The sequence below is a fragment of the Desmodus rotundus genome, chromosome 4 (assembly GCF_022682495.2).
Source record: "Desmodus rotundus isolate HL8 chromosome 4, HLdesRot8A.1, whole genome shotgun sequence".
In the NCBI taxonomy this organism is placed as follows: Eukaryota; Metazoa; Chordata; class Mammalia; order Chiroptera; family Phyllostomidae; genus Desmodus; species Desmodus rotundus.
The window spans coordinates 136,075,595-136,100,681 of record NC_071390.1 but is presented as its reverse complement, the minus strand read 5'-3'; the positions used below and the strand labels follow the sequence as shown (position 1 = coordinate 136,100,681).

The 25,087-nt window shown below is 39.5% G+C and overlaps 1 protein-coding gene across 6 annotated transcripts in view; it reads right to left on the bottom strand.

Annotated features, from left to right (window-relative positions):
- ODAD2 (outer dynein arm docking complex subunit 2) overlaps positions 1 to 25,087 on the bottom strand; it is a 190,649-nt gene that overhangs the window by 100,073 nt on the left and 65,489 nt on the right. For all 6 annotated transcript variants that reach the window (XM_053923511.1, XM_053923512.1, XM_053923513.1 and 3 more), the window contains 6 exons: positions 19,589 to 19,735; positions 18,981 to 19,190; positions 8,061 to 8,303; positions 7,616 to 7,726; positions 5,369 to 5,523; positions 4,098 to 4,340 (listed from right to left, as the gene is read on the bottom strand). In XM_053923511.1, the coding sequence (XP_053779486.1) occupies positions 4,098 to 4,340; positions 5,369 to 5,523; positions 7,616 to 7,726; positions 8,061 to 8,303; positions 18,981 to 19,190; positions 19,589 to 19,735 (1,109 nt within the window). The remainder of the gene's footprint in view (positions 1 to 4,097; positions 4,341 to 5,368; positions 5,524 to 7,615; positions 7,727 to 8,060; positions 8,304 to 18,980; positions 19,191 to 19,588; positions 19,736 to 25,087) is intronic.

Genomic DNA, 25,087 nt, shown 5'->3' with positions numbered 1-25,087 from the left:
CAGGTTTTGTCTTTATCCAGTAGTAGCAAGGTAGACATGGGGACTGATCTCTTGCTCCATAACACCTGCTAGGCTAAATGCCTGCACAGCTTCAGGAAAGTGTGATACTGAGATTTCAGAAAGATAAAATTAGCCATCAAGGTCTCTCCTTTGTCTGACCTCATCGCATTTGTTGACTCTACCTCCTACTTCTGTCTTCCTCAGATTTGTCCTTCCGTCCTTGCATGCTCTTTTACTCTTTGGGTCTCCATTCATGTGTCCTTCAGTCATGCTTCCTCATTCTTCCACACATTCAAATAGATTCTGTTCATTAATGACAGATGTCATCCACTTCATCTGGAGAACTCATTATGACAACTGTTATCGGCTGAATTATGGCTCCCGCCTGTTCCTATGTTGAGTACCTCAGAATATGACTATATTTGGACATAGGGTTTTTAAAGAAGTGATTAATTTCAAATGGAGACCTTATGGTAGGTCCTAATCCAATCTGACTGCTGTCCTTATAAAAAGAGATGAGGACACATAGAGAGATGCCAGGGGTGCAAATTCACAAAGGAACTACCATGTGAGGAGGTGTTGGGAACAACCCTGCTTGGTTTCAGAAGCTGCAACCCCCCATGGCTAAGGCTGAGTACAGAGACCTTGGGACCATAAGCCACTAAGGAGACAAAGCTTATCTTCCTGGCAGGGGTGCCACCTCTGCCCCCTTTTACTTCACCCTGCTTGGCCCCAGGCAGATGGCTGCTTAGCCAATGATGGGTAAGATTCCTCAAGGGAGGACAACCTAAGAAAGGCATGGTCACAATGGGGACATCAGGGAAGGACTTGTGGGGCTATAGAAAAGGGGGTGATGGACCCTCACCCCTCAGCTTTGACATAGCCTGAGTCCTCATTCTGTCTGCAAGAAGTCTCCTAATCTCTTGGCCACCTTACTTCCCCTGCCTGACTTAAGCCTGAAACAATGCCAGAGGGCAGTACAGCCCTGGGCAGGAACAGGCAGTTCCCTGGGGTGATCAGGCCGGAGAAAATGCATAAAATCCTGTGAAACCTGCTTTGCTAAGAATGCCCTCAATTTTTTGATAAGGGTCCAAGCATGAAAGAGTTTGTTTCCCAAAGTTTTATGGGTCCTTTAGCTAACTGATCCTGACTCAAAATAAGCCCTCATAATTCTTTGAATGCTATCTATTGTTTGATCATTTCTGCCTGACAATGATTGATAAGCTTTACATATACGCCCTGTATTCCTGGGCAAATTGTACCCAATAAAAGCCCATTGAAGAACAAGTTCATGGTCTTTCTCCTTTGAGAGATTACCTTTCCTCCCCAAGGATATCATGTCTTGGTAGACTTATTCTCATCCACAACAGCCGGGGGGTGGGGGGCTCTGTTGGACAAAGCTTCCCCACAAGGAGGCAGCAAGAGGGTGGTCATGTGCAAACTAAGGAAAGAGGCCTTAGGAAAAACCAACCCTGCGAGCACCTTGATCTTGGATTTACAGCCTACAGAACTGTGAGAAAGTAAATGTCTGTTGTTTAAGCACCCAGTCTATGGTATTTTGTTATGGCAGCCCTAGAACACTAAGAGACTTTGGTACTAGGAAATAGGGTGCTTCTGTGACCAAAAATGTGCAAGTGGCTAAAAGTGACTCTGATGAGATCTCAGATGGAAATGAAGAATGTGCTATCGGAAGTAGAGGAAAGGTTATCCTTGTAAAGTGGCAAGAAACTTAATTGAATTGTGTTCCAGTGCTTCTTGGAAGGCAAAACTTGTGAGTGACAAACTTGGATATTTAGCAGAAAATATTTTTAAACAACGTGTTAAAGGTGCACCTGGTTATTCATTACTAATTATAATAAAATGCAAGAGGAGAGAGAACTGTTAAGTAAAAAAATGTAAAAATTTAGAAAATGTTCTGCTTACTTGTAAAAAATGAAAGAGTGCATTCCAGAGAGGGAAAACATCAGGGTCATAACTAGACAATCATATGACAAAGAGATTACAGGTGTGAGTCACGGATCCAATCAACCACTTCAGTAGATCACTGCCATCTTGGACTGAAGGGAACAAAGACACGATGAAATGCAGGGAGGCTCTTGGACTTCTGGGATTCTACAGGTTGGGTCAATAGAGCTATCTACCTATAAACAATATGGTGCTATTTCTCCCACAGTCAGAATTCACTGGTCCAAGTATCAAGGTGTAGAAACGGGAGTGGTACTATTATCCCTAGTGACCTACTTAGCAAAATTTTCACTACTTTCCTCAAGACATTATGCTTTGATGGCCTAGAGGTCTTAGTTCCAAAGGGAGGATTGTTTTCATCAAGAGACACAACAAAGGTGCCACTCAATTGGAAGTTAAGACAGCCACTCTGGCCTCCCCGTGTCTCTAAATCAATAGGCAAAGAAGGGAGTTACTGTGCTGGCTGGGGTCATTGATTCTGACTACCAAGGGGAAATTGGGCTGCTACTCCACAACACATGCAGGATGAATATATCTGAATACAGGAGGTCCCATAGAGCATCTCTTAGGATTACTATGCCCTGTGATGAAAGTCAATAGGAACAACGACAGACCCAATCCAGGCAGAACTACAAATGACCCAGACCTTTCAAGAATGAAGTCTCCCCACCAGGTAAAGAACCACAGTGAACTGAAGTTCTAGATGATGTGAAAGGGAATACAGAATGGGTAGTAAAAGAAGGTAGTTACAAATACCAGTGACAGCCATGTGACCAGTTACAGAAATGAGGATTGTAACTGTCAGGTATTCCTTCCTATTTTCTTATAAGTGTGTCTGTGTGTATCTTTGTTTTCTTCCCTCTCTTATCCTCTTTATCATGTAACATAAGATGTATTGACTTTATATCACAGTTTTTAAGCATTGTTAACTTTACATCATGGTATGTTTAAGTCACAGGATATAAATAAGATTAAACATCACCCAAGGACTTTGCTTCCCTTTCTAGGGAAATGACTAGTGCATTTTAGTTGAATGCATGATAATTAGGCAGAAGTGTGACCTCATTATTGTATTTATGTGGAGATCAAATATGGTTTGAGATGCATGTACGAGTGCTGGGCTGAGAAGCGGTGAACTTATTATAGCTCATTTTTATGCATCAACTTGACTGGGATAAGGGATGCCCAGATATTTGGCTGAATATTATTCTGCTTATTTTTATGAAGGTATTTTTTTGGAATGCGATTAACATTAAATTGGTGGACTTTGAGTAAAGCAGATTATCATCCCTAATCCGTGGGCCTCATCTAGTCAGTTGAAGGCTTTAATAAAACAAGATAACTGCCCTGAGCAAGGAGTTCTGCCAGAAGACTGCCTTTCAACTCAAACTACAGCTCTTTCCTGAGTCTCCAACCTCCTAGCCTACTCCATCGGAATTTGGACTTGCCGAGCCTCCACAATTGCATAAGCCAATTCCTAAAGTCTATCAATCAATCAATCTGTCTTGCTTTTTCTCCTCTCCCCACCGCCCCCCTCCCCATTGTTTCTGATTCTCAGAAGAATCCTAATACAACAACTTTGACCCACATGGGATCCTCCTTTTCTGGATATATAACCTTGACATTGCTCTTACATTGTATCACATTTAAGTCTTCCTAACTAGACAATAATTTGCTCAAGGAACAAGATCAGAGCTTAATATCCTTTGTTTTTTTTTTCCCTTCATCTGTTCACAGCTCTTATTAGGTGCTCATAATATGCTTTCTGACTTGAATTGAAAAACAAGAAGGATACAATGGGAATGCTACCTAGGACTACCTAAAATCTCAGTGAGGCAGATAATTCTTCCCTGGGATACTAAGAAAATTTTTGTTGATTAAGGTTTCTGCATGGAAAATTAGTTACTAGGTATTTGAAGTCCTCCCAGTATGCCCAGCTTCAGGCTTCCAGCTCATCCAAGGGAACAATTTGGCTCTGTGGGTCATGATTTGGTAGCCTTGTGGTTATTTATATGTAAACACATTTCACTTTTTCACCATTTGTGCACACCAATTTTAAATGATGACACTATTCCATGACTACCTGTTTCCCCTAATACTCTCAAAATCATTGAGTCTGTAGGGCCACTTACATCATATTTTCAGGTTCTACTGCACAAGCAGCAATTGCTTTTGTGACGTTGACAAGAAGAGCTTGGTTTATTCCAACGAGGAGGTTCACAAGTGGTTGAATGCCACCACATTTCCGGACAATGAGTCGGTTTTCATGCTCTTGACAACATTCTCCCAGTGCGCCAACCACATTCACAAGAACTTCTTCTGGCTGGTCAGTTAAAAGTCCCACCAGTGTTTCAATGGCTTTGTATTCCCGAAATCTAAGTGTATAACAAGAAAAAGAAGTAGGGAGGGAAGGAAAGAGGAAAACAGTATTATTTTTGGTATAAAGTTAGCTGATGATAATTAACAGTAATGATATTAATAGCTAAAAATTACTAAATGCCAAATATATGCTCATTCCATCCTTAAAAAAAAAACACTCCGATGTAGATACTATTATAATCCCTATTTTCAGAAAGTTAATCTGAAGCTTGGTAGATAGTGAAGCCGGCATCCACACCCAGCCATCTCTGCCCTGAACCACCATGCTGTACAGCCTCTAAAACAACTCCAGCTTCTTCCAAATTAGAGCAGCAACAATTCCACTGTTTCCCCATTTTAGAGACCACTATGTATAAGCAAAGCAAAATAAATCTATGTGGTGTTAAACTGGAGATGTGATTGTTTTTAAGATAATCATCACAATAAAACAAGGAAGAGTTGCCTCAGAACATCCTTCATAGAGGATGAGAACTCTAAAAATAAATGAAGAGATGAATCTGAACATTAAATTAAGTCAAATGGTCATAAAGTTCACAAATATTTTGAAATTCAATGAAATGATTTCAAAATGACCATTCTTTAAGATTAACTGGTTAGTTGGCATTTAGCTGACTCATCTTGCTTGTCTTCATAAAAGGGAGAAGAATGGAACTACTTCCACCTTTAAAGATTCAGTGGGAAATTCGCCTCCTCACCTCAACATGTCTCTGCTGGAAATACGAGAAATACTTCTCATTTAAGTGGCTGCCCATATGCCAAACAGCCCATTTGCACATAAAGATTATGTCAGCAAGCCTCTGAGCCCTACTGAGGCACAGAAACCCATTGCCTGCTGGTGGAATAGGAAGTGTGGGTCTTTAATTTCTAAGAATTCCTTAATTTTGCCAACTTAGTCGAAAGTGTGCATCTATAAAAACTATAGTAGCAGCATTAGAATCAACTCTTTCTTAAAATAGTATTAAATTACAAGACTATGTTTTGGTGGCCTTATTTTTATTACAGAATGTAGAATGCCTTCTCTTACTTGGTTACATTCTCTTTGCTGATGGAACATTTCCATATTGCCCCTGTGACAGCGGCCAAACGTTCTTTATTGTCAGTGTTATTGAGCAAACTGGCCAGGGGTTTAAGTCCTCCATGCAGCCTAACCAGGTCACGGGTTTCCTCATCTTCAGCACACTACAGAAAAAGTCAAGTCAGAGGGTGTTAGTTAGCAAGGCATATCAAGATTTCAGTGATTATTAAGAGGCTGCCATTCTAGTAGCTATAAAAATTCTTTTTGGAGAGTCTAATTTTTTGAGGGTGCCTCCAAGTAAAACACATTGAATAATTCTTCTCTACAGACAGTGTCTATCTATCTTCCCTTACATGGTTTTGGCGATGTTTAGCAGTTTCTACACAAAGTACTTTGGTAATTCTCCCAAGCCAGTTCTGAGGTAGCCTTGGCCTCCACCAAGACAGAGGCCGAGGTTAGTATGAAACCCAGAATGCCACATACATGGATGGAAGGTTTCTATAGATGCGACCCAGAGTCTTGAAAAGCATAGTAGAGAATACAGAACAGTGACAGGGATTCAGTCCAATCTTCAGTGAGTCACAAATCTAAGAGATGAGGAATTTCCCCAATAAAAAGTTTCTATGCCCAGAGCAGTGGGTTCTATCAATAGGAACTGATATTTTATTCAAACATTTTTATCCATGTTTATGTGGGGAAATCCTTTGAAATAAATGTGTATGGTATAGATGTTCCCACTTGATCATCCTTCCCAGATAATAGAGCCAAAAGATGATTAATTTAGTAAGGTTTGCTGTTATCTTCAGCATACGGTTGGTCTCTGAGGCCACGTGATACAGATATGTGTAACGCATCATCACTGAGAGCCACTAGAAGACATCCTCATCGTAATGCACCATGAGGCACCTGCCATGCTTAACTTCTATTTGTGACTTTCTGTTCTGGTTCAGTTACAACTTTCAAAAATTAACCTCTATTTCTAACTACCCTTCATGGTTACTCATATGAGGCACACATAAAGTCCAGGCTGTATATCCTCGTCATGAGCTGGCTGCATGCCCTCAGAACTTGTAAGTTGGAGTCCCAACCCCTGTAACTCAGAATGTGACTGCATTTGAAGACAGGGTCTTTAAAGAGGTAATCAAGATTGTACAAAGTCATTGAGGTGGACTGTAATCAATTATGACCAGTTTCCTTATAAGAGGAGGCTATTAGGACCCTGAAGAAAGATCATGTGAAGACAGAGGGAGAATGACACGTAAACATGAAGATAGCCATTTACAAGCCAAGGACAGACACCTCAGAAGGAACCAACTCTGTTCATACTTGATCTCAGACTTCTAGCCTCCAGAACTATAAGGAAACACATATCTGTTGCTTAAGCCACACAGTGTGTGGTACTTTGTTATAGCGTCCCTAGAAAACTATTGCAATACTTTATTGACATGAACCCCCTTTCTGGCTCTATCTTTTGGGTACACTCTCAGTACATTTTTAAATGAATTCCTCTAGGAAATTTATTCTGATTAGGCAGAAACTGGCATGGCCATCTTTTAGCAGCCATCTTTTCTTCCCCTTTACCATTGTAATCTGTTTCTTGGTACACAGTAAGTCCCTCACTTAACATCACTGACAGGTTCTGTGACTTTAAGCAAAAAAGACATGATGAAACGAATTTCACCATAGGCCAATTGATACAAACAAGAGTTAAGTTACTACAGCATCTCGTCAACATTATAGTGAAATAATGTTGAATGAAACTGTTATTTGAGGACCTGATGTACTATGAAATTTGTAACCCACAAAAGTGAATGGAGATTAAACTAAATAAATAAACAGATAAAACAGGAATACACACATATGCACTCATTCATCCATCTTGTCTCGGTAGGAGATACATTTCCCCAAGACCACTATATTTGGATGGGATATACAAAAACCAGTATAGAGGCACCATATACACATTTGGCTATTTTACACTAAGTAAATCATGTTAGCAGACAAAGATACACAAGTGTCTTACAGAATTGTAAATAATCAGACATGTTAGATGGAAGGTTTCCCTCTGAAATATACGGGCATCTGTCATTAGCACAGGACAGTACGTCTCAGACCTCTTGTGCATGAAGATCCCTGGGATTCTGGTAAAAAATGCAGATTTCTGAGTTTCATCCCCAGAAACTGAGATCTCATGTTTAGAAACGTCGCCTTACCCCACATGAAGAAGACCCAGACTGTGCAGAGGGTCCGCTTTACCTGGTAGATGGCCATGGCACAGTGTTCCTGCAGCTGCTCATTCTCACTACTCAGGTTCTTTACTAGATTTTCAATGATCCTTTCTGCTTTGATTGCAGCTCGGTAGTTCTCCTAGGAATATGAATGTAAATATTTATGTATATATAATGCATGCATGTAAGTATCCACCTACATTTCTTAATAATTATACTGAATAAACTTTCTTACTAAATACATTAAAGTCCAAGGTTAACATCAGTATGAGAATTTAGGCAGTGTTTTCAAAAATAAATCAACACAAGTACCAAGTTAATTAATGGTCTACTAGTGTGATCTTCTCTTTTCAATAGAATGCTGACTTTTTGAAAAAAAAAATCCTTATTTGAAAAAAAAAATCCTTAGCAGTCATGATAACCTTACAAATTGTTTTTTAGCTAAAGAAATTCAGGGCAAATGGCCTGGGTACCTCTGATGCACATTCCTGCAATGTCCCCACCACCGGAATCAGCATGTTTCCATGAGATGTCTTCAGCAACCGAGCCAACAGCGGAATGCCCCCAGCCTTACGGATGGCTTCTTTATTCGCATAACTCTTACTGCAGCTCCACAGTGCCAGCGCCCCACAGCGAGCCACCTCTTCATCTCTGGCATCGTACAGACTTGACTGAGCAGGTTCTGCAGAATTCTGTGCACAGTCGAGTAGAACGACCTACAAAATAGATAAACACAGTGTACATGGGGAATCTTTCCAATAAAATTTAATGCATCCCACAGAAGCTTGAGGGTTGCTACCAAGCCCACCTCCATGAAAAATATGTTTTAAAATGAACTTTCGTACTACACAGCAGTCAATGAAAGCAAAGAGACAACACCCGTCGATATAGCTTCCTCCAGATTTGGGAGCTTTTACATTTCTTTCCCACAAGAAATTTAATCCTACCAAGACAGTATTTTTTTAATGCGGCTCTAACAGTTACATTGGTATGATCTGTAAACCACATCCTCAGCCCTGGTTTCACAGAAAAGCAGGCTCCCTAAAGCCGTAAGAACTTTCTAATGAGAACTGAGTGGTCTCCACACGGCTAAAGCCATGAGACACAGCCCTCTACCTGCACTACCAATCCAACCAAATCACACGGCATAGCTGCCCGGACCCTCTCTTTCCTTTGCCATAACCAGGCACTGGAGATGTTACAGACAAGCAGTTTATATGGATACAGCACTACATGAGGTGCGTATAAAGGAAGTGAAACCAGGCCTCCCAAAGCTTTTTTTTTTCCCTTGATAATATAAGTCACTAATTTTATTTATTTTTAAATTTTATACTGTTGACACCATGACAGATGTCCCTCATTTTCCTCCCTTTGCCTACCTCCACCCAAGCCCTGCGACCCCTTCCCCTGGCCTTTACCACACTATTGTCTATGTCCATGGGCTATGCATTTACGTTCTTTACCTAATTCCTTTACCTTCTTTTATTCAATTCCCCTACCTCCTCTCCTCTGACATTTGCCATGTATCCATGCCTCTGGTTTTATTTTGTTTATTAGTTTTATTTGTTCATTAGATTCCACATATTAGTGAGGTCATATGGCAGGGTTGTCAAACTCATTTTCACCAGGGGCCACATCAGCCTCACGGTTGCCCTCAAAGGGCCAAATGTAATTTTAGGACTGTATAAATGTAACTACTCCTTAACAGTTAAGCGAGAGCTCAGCACTGCGGCCAGGTAGAAACAAGGTGCCGGGCCAGATAAAACAAGGTGGAGGACCGGATTCAGCCCTCAGGCCTTGTGTTTGCCACCTGTGTCATATGGTACAGTCTCTATCCAACTGGCTTATTTTGCTTAGCATTATAATCTCTAGGTTCATCCATGCTGTTCAAAGGGTAAGAATTTCTCCTTTTTAATAGATATATAGTATTCCATTGTGCAAATGTGCTACAGCTTTTTTATCTACTCCTCCACTGATAGGCACTCAGGGTGTTTCCAGATTTTGGTTATTGTAAGTAACCTTGCTATGAACATAGGGCTACATATATTTCTAATTGTTGTTTCAGGATTCTTAGGATATATAACAGAAGTGGGATTGCTGAGTCAAAAGGTAGTTTGATTTTTAATTTTTTGAGGAAACTCCATACTGCTTTCCACAGTGGGGGCATCAGTCTGCATTCCTACCAGCAGTGCGCTAAGGTTCGATTTTCTCCATATCCTTGCTTGCACTCGTTACTTGTTGATTTATTTGTTAATAGTAGCCATTCTGGCAAGAATGAGGTGATACCTCATGGTTATCTTAATTTGCACCTCTCTTCTGCAGTGTAGAAGCTTTTTAGTTTGATGTAACCCCACTTGTTGTTTTTCCTCTGTTTCGCTTGCCCTAGGAGACATATCAACAAAAATATTGCTCCAAGGGATGTCTGAGATTTTACTGCTTTTCTTCTTCTAGGGCTTTTATGGTTTTGTGACTTAAGTCTTTTATCCATTTTAATTCTTGTATATGGTGTAAGTTGGTGGTCTAGTTGTATTTGTTTCCACATAATTGTCCTATTTTCCCAACACCATATATTTAAGAGACTGTTCTTATTCCATTGTATGCACTTGCCGCCTTTGTCAAATTTTAATTGACCATAAAGGCATGGTTTTATTTCTGGACTCCCTGTTCTGTTCCATTAATCTATAAGCCGGTTTTTGTGCCAGTAGCAGGCTGTTTTGATTACAATGACTCTGTATTAAAGTTTGATATCTAGTATTGTGCTCTATCCAACTTTGTTCTTTCGTAAGACTGCTGAGAGTATTTGGGGTCTTTTTTGGTTCAATATAAATTTTTGAAATATTTATTCTAGATCTATGAAATATGTCATTGGTATTTTAATAGGAATTGCATTGAATCTATAGACTGCTTTGGGTAGTACAGACATTTTAATGATGTTAATTCTTCCAATCCATGAACAGAGTATATGCTTCCATTTGTTTGTATCTTCCTCTGTTTCTTTCTTCAATGTCCTATTGTTTTCCAAGTACAGACATGGCTGTCAGCTCCTTGGTTAAGTTTATTCCTAGGTACCTTAGTTCTTTGTTGCAATAGTAAAAGGGATTGTTTTCTTAGTTTCTCTTTCTGAGAATTCATTATTGGTATATAAAAATGCCACCAATTTCTGGATGATAATTTTGTATCCTGCTACTTTATTGAATTCATTTATTAGGTCTAGTAGTTTCTTGGTGTAGTCTTTAGGGTTTAATGTCACCTGCATAGAATGACAGTTTTACTTCTTCCTTTCCGATGTGGATGCCATTTATTTCTTCTTCTTTCTGATTACTGTGGCTAGGACTTCCACAGTAATCATGGAAGTTTATGTTTATGTTTAATAAGAGTGGAAAAAGTAGACATCCCTGCTACCTGATCTTAAGAAAAATGCTATTAGTTTCTGCCCATTGAGTATGATTTGGCTGTACATTTTTTATATATGGCCTTTATTATATTGAGGTATGATTCATCTACTTCCACTTTCCTGAGCATTTTTATCATAAATGGGTGCTGGATTTTATCAAATGCTTTCTCTGCATCTATTGATATAATCATGTGGTTTTGATCCTCCATTTTATTTAAGTGGTTTACCACATTTATTGATATGTGGACATTGTATCAAGTTGTTTCCCTGGGAATAAATCCCACTTGATCATGGTGTATGATCTTTTAAATGTATTGCTGGATATGCTTTGCTAATAGTTTGTTGAAGATTTTAGCATCTATGTTCATTGGTGATATTGGCCTATAATTTTCTTTTTTGTAGTGTCTTAATCTGGTTTTGGAATTCGGATAATGTTGGCTTCCAAGCTCATAAAAAGAGTTTGGAAGTCTTCCCTCCTCTTGAATTTTATGGAATAGTTTAAGGAAAATAGGTGTTAGTTCTTTGAATGTTTGGTAAAATTCACTGGTGAAGTCATTCTATCCAGGACTTTTGTTTGCTGGGATTTTTAAAAATTACTGCTTCAATTTCATTAGTTGTTATCAGTCTAATCAGGTATTCTGATTCTTTCTGATTTAGTTTTATAAATTTTATATTTCTAGGAATTTGTCCATTTCTCCCAGATTGTCCAACTTGTTGGCATTTAGTTTTTCATATGTTTCTGTAGTGTCTGTTGTTACTTCTCCCCTTTCATATCTGATTTTATTAATCTGGATCCTCTTTGTTTCTTGATGAATCTGGCTAAAGGTTCAACAATCTTGTTTATCTTTTCAAGCACCAGCTCTTCATTTCACTGATCTTTTGTATTATTTTCTATATACTATATTGTTCATTTCTGTTCTGATCTTAATTATTTCCTTCCTTCTGCTCATTCTGAGCTTTTCTTGTTGATTTTTTTTCTTAGTTATTTTTTTTCTAATAAACGTAACTTTTTATTCTGGTAAAATATACATAACATAAAACTTATCATTTTAACCATTTGTAGTTATACAGTCCAATGGCATTACATACATTCACATTGCTGTACATCTAATAAATGATTTTAAATGTTAATTTCAAAAATGAAATGTTATTTTTGTAACTTTAAAAATACAGAAGAGCAGAAAATGTAAAGTAAAATCACCCACAACTCCCTTTCCAAGATACTTTTAGATGTAGGGTTAGATAATTTATTTGAGATTTTTCTTGTTTCTTGAGGTAGGACTGTAATGCTATGAATTTCCCTCTCGGGACTGCTTTTGTTCTGTCCCACAGACTTGGGGTTGTTGTATGTTCATTTTAATTTGTTTCTAGGTATTTTTTAATTTCTTCCTTGATCTCACTGGAAATTGTCCAACAACATTCATTGTTTAACAGCGTGCTATTTAAAGTCCAATTATTTGAATGTTTTTGAGGGTTTTTTTTCATTATAGTTGATTTCTAGTTTCAAGTCATTGTGATCTGAAAAGATTCTTGATATGATTTCAATCTGCCTGAATATGTTAAGACTTATTATGTGTCCTAACTTGTGTTCTACCTTTGAGAATGTTCCAAGTGCACTGAAGAATGTATATTCTAATGCTTTGGGATGAAATGTTTTGTAATATCAATTAAATCCATGAGATCTAGTGTGTTGTTAAAGATCACTGTTTCATTGTTGATTTTTTTTTTCTTTGGTCTGGAAGATCTATTCAGTAATGACAGTAGGGTGTTAAAGACCCCTGCTATGACTACAGTGCTGTCAATCTCACCCTTAAAGTCCATCAAGAGTTTTCTTTTTTTAATGTACATATTCAGGTGCTCCTATATTGGGTGCATATATGTTTACAAAGGTTATTTCTGCTTGTTGGATCAATCCCTCCAGTATTACGCAGTGACCTTTTTTGTCTCTTGCTATGGCCTTTGTTTTGAAGTCTATGTGTCAGATATAAGTATTGCTATCCCAGGTTTTTTTCATTTCTACTTGCATAGATTATTTTTCTATACCTTCACTTTTAGCCTGTGTGTACCTACAAGTGAGATGGGTCACTTGTAGACAGCATATATAAGGGTCATCTTTTCTTATCCATTCAGCTGCTCTATGTCATTTGATGGGAGCATTTAATCCATTTATATTTAAGGTTATTGATAGGTACTTATTTATTGCCATTTTTTCTTTATACCTATATTCAAATCTCTATTTCTTCTTCTTAAAGCAGTCCCTTTAACATTTCTTGCAATGCTGGCTTGGTGGTAATGAACTCCTTTAGCATTTTTGTTGTTATTGTTGTTGTTGTTGTCTGAGAAGCTCTTTATTTCACCTTCAATTTTAAATGACAGCCATGCTGGATAGAGTATGGCCCTTTCTTTCAATTACTTTGAATATTTCTTGACAATTCCTCCTGGCTTGAAATGTTTCTGTTGAGAAATCAGCTCACAGCCTTATGGGAAATGCCTTGTAGATTACTGTTTCTCTCTTTCTGCCTGTAATATTCTCTCTTTATCTTTAAAATTTGCCATTTTCATTACAATATGTTTTGGTGCAGGTCTCTTTGAGTTCATCTTGATTAAGACTCTCTGTGCTTCCTGTAACTTTTTCCTTCACCAGGACAGGGAAGTTTTCTGTCATTATTTCTTCACACAGGATTTCTACCCCTTGCTCACTTTCTTCTCCTTCTGGTACCTCTATGATGCAGATGTTGTTATGTTTCATGTTATCACAAAGTTCCCTTAAACTACCCTCCTTCTTTTTAGGGATTTTTTTCTTTTTGTTGCTCTGATTGGGGTTTTTTTTTTCTGCCTTGTCTTCCACATTGCTGATTTACCTGCTTCCTCCACCTTACTTTTAATTCCTTCTGGTGTATTCTTCATTTCAGATATTGTATTCTTCATCTCAAATTGGTTCTTAATCAAGGTTTCTATGGTTTTTTTTTTTCATGATAAGGCTCTTTTTGCTAAGTTCCTTGTGGGTCTCATTAAATTCCTTGTAGTTCTAACTTCCTGGAGCTTCCTTATAACCATTACTTTGAAGTATATGTCTGATAAATTGCTTGTCTCTATTATATTTAGCTCTTTTTCTAGAGATTCCTTTCTTTTATTTGGGTGTTGTTTCTTTGCATCCCTATTGTAGCTGACTCTTTCTGTTTGTTTCTATGTATTAGATAGAACTACTATGACTGCCAATCTTCTTGGGGTGGCCTTACATAGTAGGTGACCTGTGGGACCCAATGGTGCAGGCTCCTGGATGTCCTGAGCTAGATGCTCTAGGAATGGCCCTTGTGTGTGTGTTATGTGGTTCTTGATTGTTGTTGGCTAATTCATGGATTGGATCCTCCCCCAGGATGGCTGGCTGAGAGGCTCAACACTAATCAGTTGTGCAAGCTGTTGTATAGATGCTGACAGAACAAAACAAAAAGAAAGAAAACCCTAACAACAACAAAATAAAAGGAGTAAGAAAAGGGAAGAGAAAAAATAATAAAAGAAAAAAAACACAAGAAGAAAAGGAAGAATTTGAAAGACATGAAGAAAGAGAAAAACATGTAAATAATAGGAAAAGAAAGACAAAAAAAGAAAGAGAAAACTATAAGAAAAGAAAAAATGAAGAAAAATAGAGGAAGAAAAGGAATGGGAAAAATAAGACATGAAACAAAAAAAAATTAAAAAACAGAAAAAATGATAAAAAGCAATAAAAAAGAAAAAAGAAAGAAACTAATAAAAAGGACAATGTGGTGCCTGCTGGGGTCTCCCTTTAGATCCTGCTCTGATGTTGTCTGAAGCTGGGGTAAGCCAATGTCAGATGCTGTCCACTGTGGCCCTCAGCAACCTGTTCAAAGATACAAGCAATCCACAGCTTTTGGCTGCCTCTGCCAGGCTTAGCTGTATCCTGGAGGGGCCAAGCTGTGCTCTAAGGCCATCTTTTAGCAGAACAGGGCCTAGGAGCAGGTCAGCAAATGTCCCAAGGAACCCCTAGGATCTGCCTCTGCCTGCTTCCACCTGCCAGCCTGCTGTCAGTCTTAGTCACTGAAAAGGCTGTTTCTGAAACGGCTACTGGTGAAATGGGAAGGATGGGACCCCTGGATCTCCCATTAGGGGGAGGTACCATTTAGACTTCAGGAAAGATGGTGGGTGTGTCCACCCACTCTAGAGCCACAGTCTGAGTCTGACCCAGATTATTTCTGTGACCTTGGCTGGTCAGAGCCCCAAGTAGGCATGTGGGCAAGGCCTTGAAACCCAGAGGATATGTCTGCCAGAAATTCGGAGGGTGATCTATCAGCTCCCCTATGAGGGGGGAGCACCAGTTTCCTGAGAAAGTGGGGGAAATGGCCTACCCCACAGACAGTCACTGACAACCCCAGACTCTCCCTATGCAGCTATCTCCTCAGCACAGGTTAAGATGTAGGGTGGAGCAAGTGGGATTCCGGAGGGTAGGGTAATTCCTTTTCCCCATGCTGATGTCCCGAGGGGCTTGCTCCTGTCAAGAGAAATGGCTGCTGCCATATTGGGGGGCAGTGACCCAGCACAGGGATCCCAGCAGCCGCTCCCCCATGTCTCTCCTCAAGCCCTCCCACTCCAGACTCTTCCCAGGCAACTCGAGTCTACACTGCCCTCCCTTCACTGGTTGCTAGAGTTAGTGGAGTGGCTGCAATTGAAAATCTTGTGCTTTGGCCCCTTAAAAAAATGGCTTTGTCTCTGGCAAGATGGTCTCTCTCTGGCAGATAGCAACCCTGCTGCCTTTCACCACTGGATGCTACGTGGCAGCTGATCCTGGCTCTAGTGCTCTGGGCTGGGGAGCCCAGTCTGGGGTCTTGGCTTAACTTCTCTCAGGGGGAACCTCCCTCAGCCATGATATCCTGCCATAACCTTGGCCTGCTGCCTGTGGGAGTGGGGCCAGGCCCTTTCGCAACCCCACTTTTCCTACCAGCATGGACATTGTTTCTGCCCATCCTTGGTTAAAAGTCTCCTCTTCAAATAGTCTTTAGTTGGTAATTTGGTGTAAATGTCCTCCGATTTAGTTTTATTTCCAGTTTAGTTCTGGGAGGAGGCACAAGACCTACCTACTCTGCTGCCATCTTGAACCCCCCACCCTGCCCCAAAGCTGTCTTCATTGTACACATGTCTATTCGATTCTTCTCTCTCTGTAGGCCAAATTTTCCAGTGATACTATCCACATAATCATAACCACAAATCCTGAGATTACAAGGCAGTAGCCTGGACTAAGCAGAGTTTCTAATTCCTAATTCCAAATCCCTGGGAGAGATACAGTAGAACCAGCTTGAGTCCAATTAGTGATAGCCCAAGGAAGAACATCAGTGAAGAGTATGTGGCTTTCGGGTACCTACTGGGGAAGAAATTCTAAGACAATGGGTTTGAACACAGGGGAGACAGTCTAAAAGAATCTGTCCACTACAGTTGCTCATCATCTCCATAAAGTCCAAATTTTGTATCTCATTGGATAGGGCCCTATGTGACCACCACAGTTGTCCATCTTCACCTCTTACCACATAGCTCATCTCACACTAGGTCTGGTCACATTAAACCGCTTGTGGTTTCCAAGCACTTACGTTGTTTTCAGGTCTGAGCCTTTACCAACAAGACTTGATCCTCCTTAAATGCACTTCCCTGGTGTGTCTGCCTGAGAAATACCCACTCACCTTGCAAGACTCAGCAAAGGCAACATCTCTTCTCTCCAGCCTTTCTTGACACTCTTTGTCCAGGTAGAGTTGATTGTCCACCCCTTCTTTGTTCCCCCACTAATTCCCAGTATTGACTTCCATGAAATACCTAGTATTTACCCTTACATTTTTGCCTATATCCCCTCTGCCCACACCACTGTGAGACCATGACATGACTGTGGTCAGGAACATTCCTTTATTTATATTCATAATTCCACCACATAGTTCTGTACATGACACACATTTCAAGAAATGATTGAAATGATTTTCTGTGAAAGGGTCAAGTATGCTGCACATTCGGGGGAACATGAAAAGTGGCTGCAGGACTAACAGCATTGGATCCTGCACTATGTCCAGGTCCGACGCATTCTCCCTGCTTACTCAGACTTCATGCTTCGCCCCAGTCTTGGTTGTGCTTCTCCAGAGACTGACCTAGATTCTGAAGCCCCACGGTGGCCTGTCTTCTCTAGTCTTGACTTAGTTCCCTTGCTCTGATGCCATAACCAGCCCACTGCTCCATCCGTGCATTGGTGGTCTCCCTCATTTCCAGTTTTACGTGGGGCCTCTACTTCCTCCCCAAGTACCTAGCAAACCAGAAGTGCGTCCCCGATCCTAGTCTTCCCAGATGTGTTCCCAACACAGCAATTACAAGTTTATTATTAGTTTACCCATTACTGGTATTTCCTCTACCTGATTTAGCTATTATTTAAAATTAAATTAAAATGTGTCATTATCTTGACTACATTCATGCCACTGTTCAAATTCCAGGCCCTCAAATGTGATGTATGACTTCCATAAAAACATTAAATTTTAGTTTTATACTACATTTTTCTTTCTTATAATTCAATGGGAGTAGTGTCAGTGGAAAGTCACATGAGTCTACCACATGATTTTGTTATTTAAGGAGGATAATGATAATCATAATTACTTCTGTCCCAATATTTTATTATGAAAATTTTCAAACATATGCAAAGGCTGAAAGAATTGCACAGCAGCTGTATAGCAGCATCCATACACCCATCATCTAGACTCTATAATAGACATTCTGCCATATTTGTTTTATAACATGGCTAACCATCTATTCATCCATCTTATTTTTATCCAACCATAAATCCATCCTATTTTTGAAGGAAATAACTATAATTTATAGTGTGCTACAGATTACAAATGAGAACATAGTCTCTTTTAGTAAATTTCTGAACACTTTCACTGTGCATATATTCACTTTAAATCTGTATTAATTCAAAATATAATTATTACCCCTTTAAATGTGTGAGGTATGGGACTAAGTACTGTGGATGATACTACAATGTATATGATATGTCCCTCATTTTAAGGGATTTAAAGGGATTTAAAGTACAGAAGAGGTGAATACTAGCTGTGGGACAGACACACGATCTGCTGGTCCTTACTAAGGAGGGTGGAAATTTCCATGTTGTACTTTATTAAGGTCTTTCCTGCCATGGCAAAGGTGTTGAGCAGATAACCTTTATCTTTCCATGCCAGTTATTGAAATAATCATGGTTTTTATTATAAAAGTAACACTTTATAATAAACTGGTGTATATTAGAAAATAGGAAAAAAAATTGGTAATCATTTCAGAGAAACCCCTGTGAACAAATTTCTGTATTTATTTCAAGTATCTTCTCCATACCTTTTAGGTAGGTTTTTAAAAATTGGGATCATAGGTATCATTGGTTTTTAATCCTGTTATGGTTTTATATAACATTAAATATATATATGTATTCCTTGTTACTAAATAAACTGCCAAAATACAGTACTGATAGCTGAACACAGATGTTTCTTATGAATAGACTGGAAATTGTTTTACTAATCTCATATTGTAAAACACGCTGTTTTCAGCTGTCTCTCTTCTTAGTGACAGTAAGATGAATAAATGTCTGCCCCTCTGACTGTTCCTTTGGGGACAATCCTCATGGTGAGATCACCACACTGGAGGGCAAGGGCTGCCAGACTGTTTTCTACTGGACAGGTGCTCCCCGCCCCACGCCAATGCTGTACACAGAAATGAATGTATCCCCACCAAAGTGACAGGTGAAAAGTACATCTACTTTTCAAATTTTTTATCTTTGCAAAATAAGCTTTAATATGTTTTTTGGCCACTTGTGGATATGAATATACAAAAATAATTTTCAAGGACACTGTATATAAAAAGATCCCCAGAACATGCCCTGTGGTTATCTAATGTCTGGGAATGACAAAGAAGGACAGCAGGGAGCTGACATCTCTGTGGCAGCTGGTGTGCCGATGATGACATCAGGGGTACTCACCAGTTTAGTGATGCCCCCGTGGTGTCTCACTGCCCACCGGGCTCTTCTAAACTTGGCAACATTCGCAATTGTCTCAGCTGCCAAACATTTCAGACTCTTATGTGGAGAATCGAGTATATTAACCATAAGTGGTAGGCCCCCAAGGTCAACAATATTACGTCTGATTTGAGAATTATGACTGATTTCCTTCAGGATTTTTAATGAACCAATCTAAATGAGGAAAAAAGGTTATAGATGAAAGTGTGCTTAATCCAGAACAAGTGCTGTATCTTTAAAAATTCCAAGTCTACCAAAAACCGTTCCCCAATTATAACTTTAGAGAAAAATGTTCTATTCCCAGGTGTTACACAGAGTTTCTGTATTTTCCTTCAATTACATAAACAAATACTCATTATTTAAGAAGCACACGTGAATAGAAAGCACCAGAAAAGAAAGAAGAAAAGCAGAGAGGTGAGAAGAAGAGCTAATAGCAGAAATAGCAGGTTATCAGTAACGATAGCAGATGAAGAGAGAACCAGGCAGCAGGAGTGGTGGGCACCTAGCGCTAAGAAGAGTCCCATAAGAGGGTATAAGCAAGGTTCCTCATCCATTGTGACAGAGCCACTCACCTTACATTTGACTTCATCTGTATCAAGTAAGTTGATTAAAACTTCAAGACCTCCAGCATCCCTGATGGCCAACTGGCAGGTCTCTTGTGCTAAATTGAAATCCTTCAATGAACACAGTGCAATCACCGTAGCTATCTGGTTTCCTCCCTAGGAAAATGCCATGCCACAAAGAGGTTAAACAAGATCACTCTCTAAACAGTTATAAATCTATGAACTGGGAAATATGTCTCCCCATACACATCGCACATTACTTGTTTTAAAAGTTCTCTGAGTGGGTTATAATGTGTTAAATGAATCATGTAGACCTAAAGCACACACACAAAAAGCTGCACAGAGTGTCATAAAACATTATTCCAATTAAGAGTCAGTTTTTAAAGGTGGTCTGTCTGCTTTAAACAGCTACAACATTAGGTGGTATTAATGCATTAAATAGTCAAGGGGCAAGCTTTGATGGAGCGACTAAAGAATGCAAGTCTTACGCAGAGTTAACAGGTGGTTCCCAAAGCTCTTGAACAATACACTGTGCCGTGCAAACCATGTCTGAAAATTGTTCACACAGATTTATGTATGTACTTATGTACCTACATTCTTGCAATAAGGAAAACCTGGAGAAAGGGAAACCATGTGAGAGGCAGTAAAACAATCCATATTGAAAACGAGAGAAGGTAGAGTAAAGGTTGCGGGGTTACGAAAGAGGACGCAATTCTACTAACTGGTGATGACACAATGGGTAGCCGGATAGAAGGACAAAGCTTCACTGTCATGCACAAACCATTGGCCCAGCTTTGAGAATCATGCAAATCAATCAACACATGTAGAGTAGCGGAGAACCATTCCTTTCAGATAAAACTATCTTTGAGATTTAAAAAAAATTTAATGTTGATAGTAAAGCTGACCTGCTAGCAAATGAAAATCAGAATTTGTTGCAGAATCTCTTTAGCAATGTCCACTGAGCATTAATGCCTGAAAATCTTCTGAAGAACATATCATAGTACATATTATTTCTACTCATTTAAGACTGGCTGGTAAGTAAGAGTTACACTATAAGCACTAAAATAGTTCAGAAGACATAAAAGCTAAGAATAAACTATTTTGTAAAAGGTGCTCATAAAAGACAGCCTTAGTTTTCTATCTCAAAACATAGTACCAACTTTATAGTCAGGTGTTCACGTGTCTCAGCGATTATTTCAATTAACTGTTAACTGTTATTTTAAATAACAATGACCCCAAAGTGCATGAGTAGTGTTGTCGAACATTTGTTTTTGCCAAAGATAAGCCATGAAAGTGCCTCCTTTATGTGAAACGGTGAAAGTCCTCAACTTAAAATCACACGCTGTCTGCTAAGATCTGCACTACCCAGAAGCAGGTGTAAGGATCCAAGAGGGCAGTACGGTGACCCTCAAGGCAGCAGTCATGATGGAAAGGCTTGAGGGCTCCAGGGAACTTTGTCTTCTCAGAGCCTTCTCAATGTGGTCAGCTTCCAGATGCTCTGCTCTGTGTGTCTCAAGATTTAGAGGATCCAAGATCACGGCAGAGTAGGTAGAAACTACACTCACCTCATCCCGGGACCAAACTGGAATTACAACTAAAACAGAACAATCATCCAGAGTAACCAACTGAAGACTGGCTGAACAGAAGTCTTATAACTAAGGACTTACAGAAGAAGCCACATCAAGACTTGGTAGGAAGGGTAGGGATGAAAAAAGGTTGACCTCACTCCCATAGCAGTGGCTGAAGTTCCAGAGGGATATCTCAGCTGTGAGGGGATCCCCTTAAGGAGCGAGGGGTCTAAACTCTAAGCTGGGCTCTCTAGCCCAAAGCATAAGAGCTTGGAAGAGGTGCCCACATAACATCTAACTGTGAAAAGCAGCAAGGTTTCTGTCCACCATGGAGAGTTGGGAGTCCCCTACAAACAAAGGTACACTTTTAAAGGACTAATGCACAAAAGCTCATTCACAGCTATTCACCCTGGGCTCGAACGGAAGGAGGGTGGAGCAGACTATAGCTGTATGAGATGAGTCTGTGGTTTGTGGCTCTCAGGAGACAGCTAAAGGGACAGTCACCAGAATCTCTGTGCTGAGTCACTCTCCTGCCCTGTAAACCCCATCTTTCTTGGATGGAGCATTCCCCTCTGTAAGCATCAGCCTGGAAGAAAGCAAGAGACTTGCACTCTGGTCTCCCTCTTGCCCCACCATGTGGAGCTTATATACTACTGAGAAATATAGCCACAGCCTCTTTCAGTGATTGAGCCATATAGGCAGCCAGCAGAGGAGATAGACAGACAGGTCTCACCAAGGTGCCTGAGGATTTTTGCGGATCTGCTCCCAGGTCTGGTGCTGGCAAAAGCCAGCCTTGATGCAGAGCTGGGTCCTTCCCACAGGCACCCAGGCCAAGCAAAAGCAGCCACAAACTGTGGATTGCTGGTAGCTCCAAACAGGTAGGCAAGGGCCAGTCAGAGGCAGCATCTCACATTGGCCTGCACCAGAGTACCTCTCAAGAGGCCCAGAACCAATACACCCAATGGCCAGCTATAGAAAACATCAGAGGAGGATCCAATAAGCTTCATAAGAAGCATATCCCAAGGGGGATCTTGGCAGGCAACAAACCCTGAAGAGGTGAATTCCGCATCGTACGATCAGCACGTGCACAGTAGTTCACACACTGGGGTCAGGGTTGAGCCTCACAGTCAGCCAGCCTGAGGATCCATCTCATGCACGAACAGGCCAGTAGCCATCAAGGCTCAATTACAACAAGTGGGCCCACACAAGGGACATTCCCAGAGCAACCAGGCCAGGTGATCAAGCAGACAGCACCACTAGACTCCACAGGACACCTACTACAGAAGGCCTCCCTATGAAGACTGGGAGTCACAGCAGATCTATCTAATACAAACAAAAACCACAAAGAGGCAGCCAAAACAGTGAGACAAAAGAAAAAAAAGACCCCAAATGAAATAATAGGATTAATCTCAGAAAAAGAACTCAATGAAATGGGGGCAAGCAATCTGTCAGATGTAGAGTTCAAAGCAATGGTAATATGAATGTTCAACACACAAAAAAAGGTCATAGAAACAATACAAAAGGACCAATCAGAAATGAAGAAAAGAACATCTGAAATGAAGACTACCCTGGAAGAAATAAATAGTAGTTTGTAGGCTGGATGAAGCAGAGGATCTAATCAGTGATTGGGAAGATAAGGCAGGAAAAAAAAACCCCTACCCAATCAGAGCAGAAAAAAGAAAAAAGAATTTTAAAAAATGAGGACAGTTTAAGTCTTAAAGGACCTTGGGACACCATAACATGTAAAAACATCCCCATCCTGGGGATACCAGAGGGGAAGTCAGTGAGCAAGGGATAGAGAACCTACTTGAAGAAATAATGACCCAAAATTTCCCTCACCTGGTGAAGAAAGAAAGCCACACAGGGCCATGAAGTGCAGAGTCCCGAACAAGATGGACACAAAGAGGCCCACACTAAGGCACATCAAAATTAAAATGGAAAAGGTTAAAGACAAGGGAGAATCTTAAAAGCCACAGAGAAATACAGTTACCTACAAGGAAGTTCCCATATGACTATCATCTGATTTCTCAACAGAAACATTTCAGGTCAGAAGAGATTGGCATGAAATATTCAAAGTGATGAAAAGCAAAAACCTATACCCAAGACTACTTTTCCCAGCAAGTCTATTATTTAAAATTGATAGAGAAATAAAGATCTTCCCAGACAAGTAAAAGCTAAAGGAGTCTGGTACCACAAGCCAGAATTACAAGAAATGTTAGAGAGCCTCCTTGGAGAAGGAGGAGGAGAAGAAACAAGAAAAATAAGACAAAGAAGAAGAAAAAGAAGAAGAAAAGAAGGAAAAAAGAGGAACATAATTAAAAGATTAAAATGGCAATAAATACAAACCTACCGATAATCACTTTAAATCTATTGTAAGTGGCTTAAATGCTCCAATAGGAAGACATAGGGTAGCTGAATGGATAAGAAAACATGACCCATGTATATGCTGTCCACAAGAGACCCACCTCAGAACAAAAGATATACCCAGACTAAAAGGAAAGAAAAAGATATTTCATGCAAATGGAAACAAAAAAAAAAGCTGGCATATCTATACTTATATCTGACAAAATAGACTTTAAAATAAAGCCTATAGAAAGAGACAAAGAACAGTGTATAATGATAAAGAGAACAATCCAACAAGAGGATAAAACTCTTGTAAATATATATGCACCCAACATGGGAACACCTAAGCATGTAAAGCAAACCTTGATGAACACAAATGGGAAGACTGGCAGTAACACAGACGTATTATGGGATTTTAACACCCACTGACCTCCATGGACAGATCTTCCAGACAGTAAATCAACAGGGAACAGCCTTAAATGACACACTAAATCAGATGGATTTAATTGATATCTTCAGAGCATTTCATCCCAAAGCAGCAGATTTACATACTTTTCAAGTATAGAAGGAATGTTTTCTAGCATAGGTCACATGTTAGGACAAAAAACAAGTCTTAACAAATATCTGGAGGTTGAAATCATATCAAGCATCTTCTCTGACCACAGTCGAATAAAACTAGAAATCAATTTTAAAAACCCTGAAAAACACACAAAGACATGGAGGCTAAATAAAATGTTACTCAACAATGAATGGTTAACAATGAAATCAAGGAAGAAAGCAAAAGATACACTGGAACAAATAAAAATGAGAACACATTAGAAAATTTGTGGGACACAGGGAAGCAGTCCTAAGAGGGAAATTTATAGTATTGCAGGCCTAGCTCAAGACAGAAAAAAATCTCCCATAAACAATCTAACTTTACACTTAAATGAACTGGAAAAAGAACAACAAACAAGCCCAAAGTGAGTAGAAGGAAGTAATAGATATCAGAGTAGAAATAAGAAAAACAGAGTCTAAAATAACAATGCAAAAGATAAACAGCTGGTTCTTTGAAAATATACACAAGACTGACATACCTTTAACCAGACTGATAAAGAAAAAAAGAGAGAGGACCCAAATAAATAAAATCAAAAGTGAAAGAGAAGTAACAACTGACACAAAAGATTGTAAGAAAACATTATGAACAACTCTATGCCAACAAATTGTACAACCTGGACAAAATGGATAAACCCCTTGAACTGAAATCTAAAACTAAATCAGGAAGAATCAGAGAATCTAAATAGACAGGTCACACCTAGTGAAACTGAAGCAGCAATCAAAAAACTCCCCAAAAAGAAAAGTCCTGGACCAAAAGGCTTCACAGGTGAATTTTATCAAACATTCAAAGAACTAATTCAAATCCTTCTCAACCTATTCCAAAATTTCAAGAGGAGGGAAGACTCCCAAGCTCTTTTTTTATGAAGATAGTGATATACTAATTCCAAGACCAGATATAGACATTACAAAGAAACTTATAAGCTAATGTCCCTGATGAACATAGATGCTAAAATCCTCAACAAACTATTAGCAAACTGGATCCAGCAATACATTAAAAAGA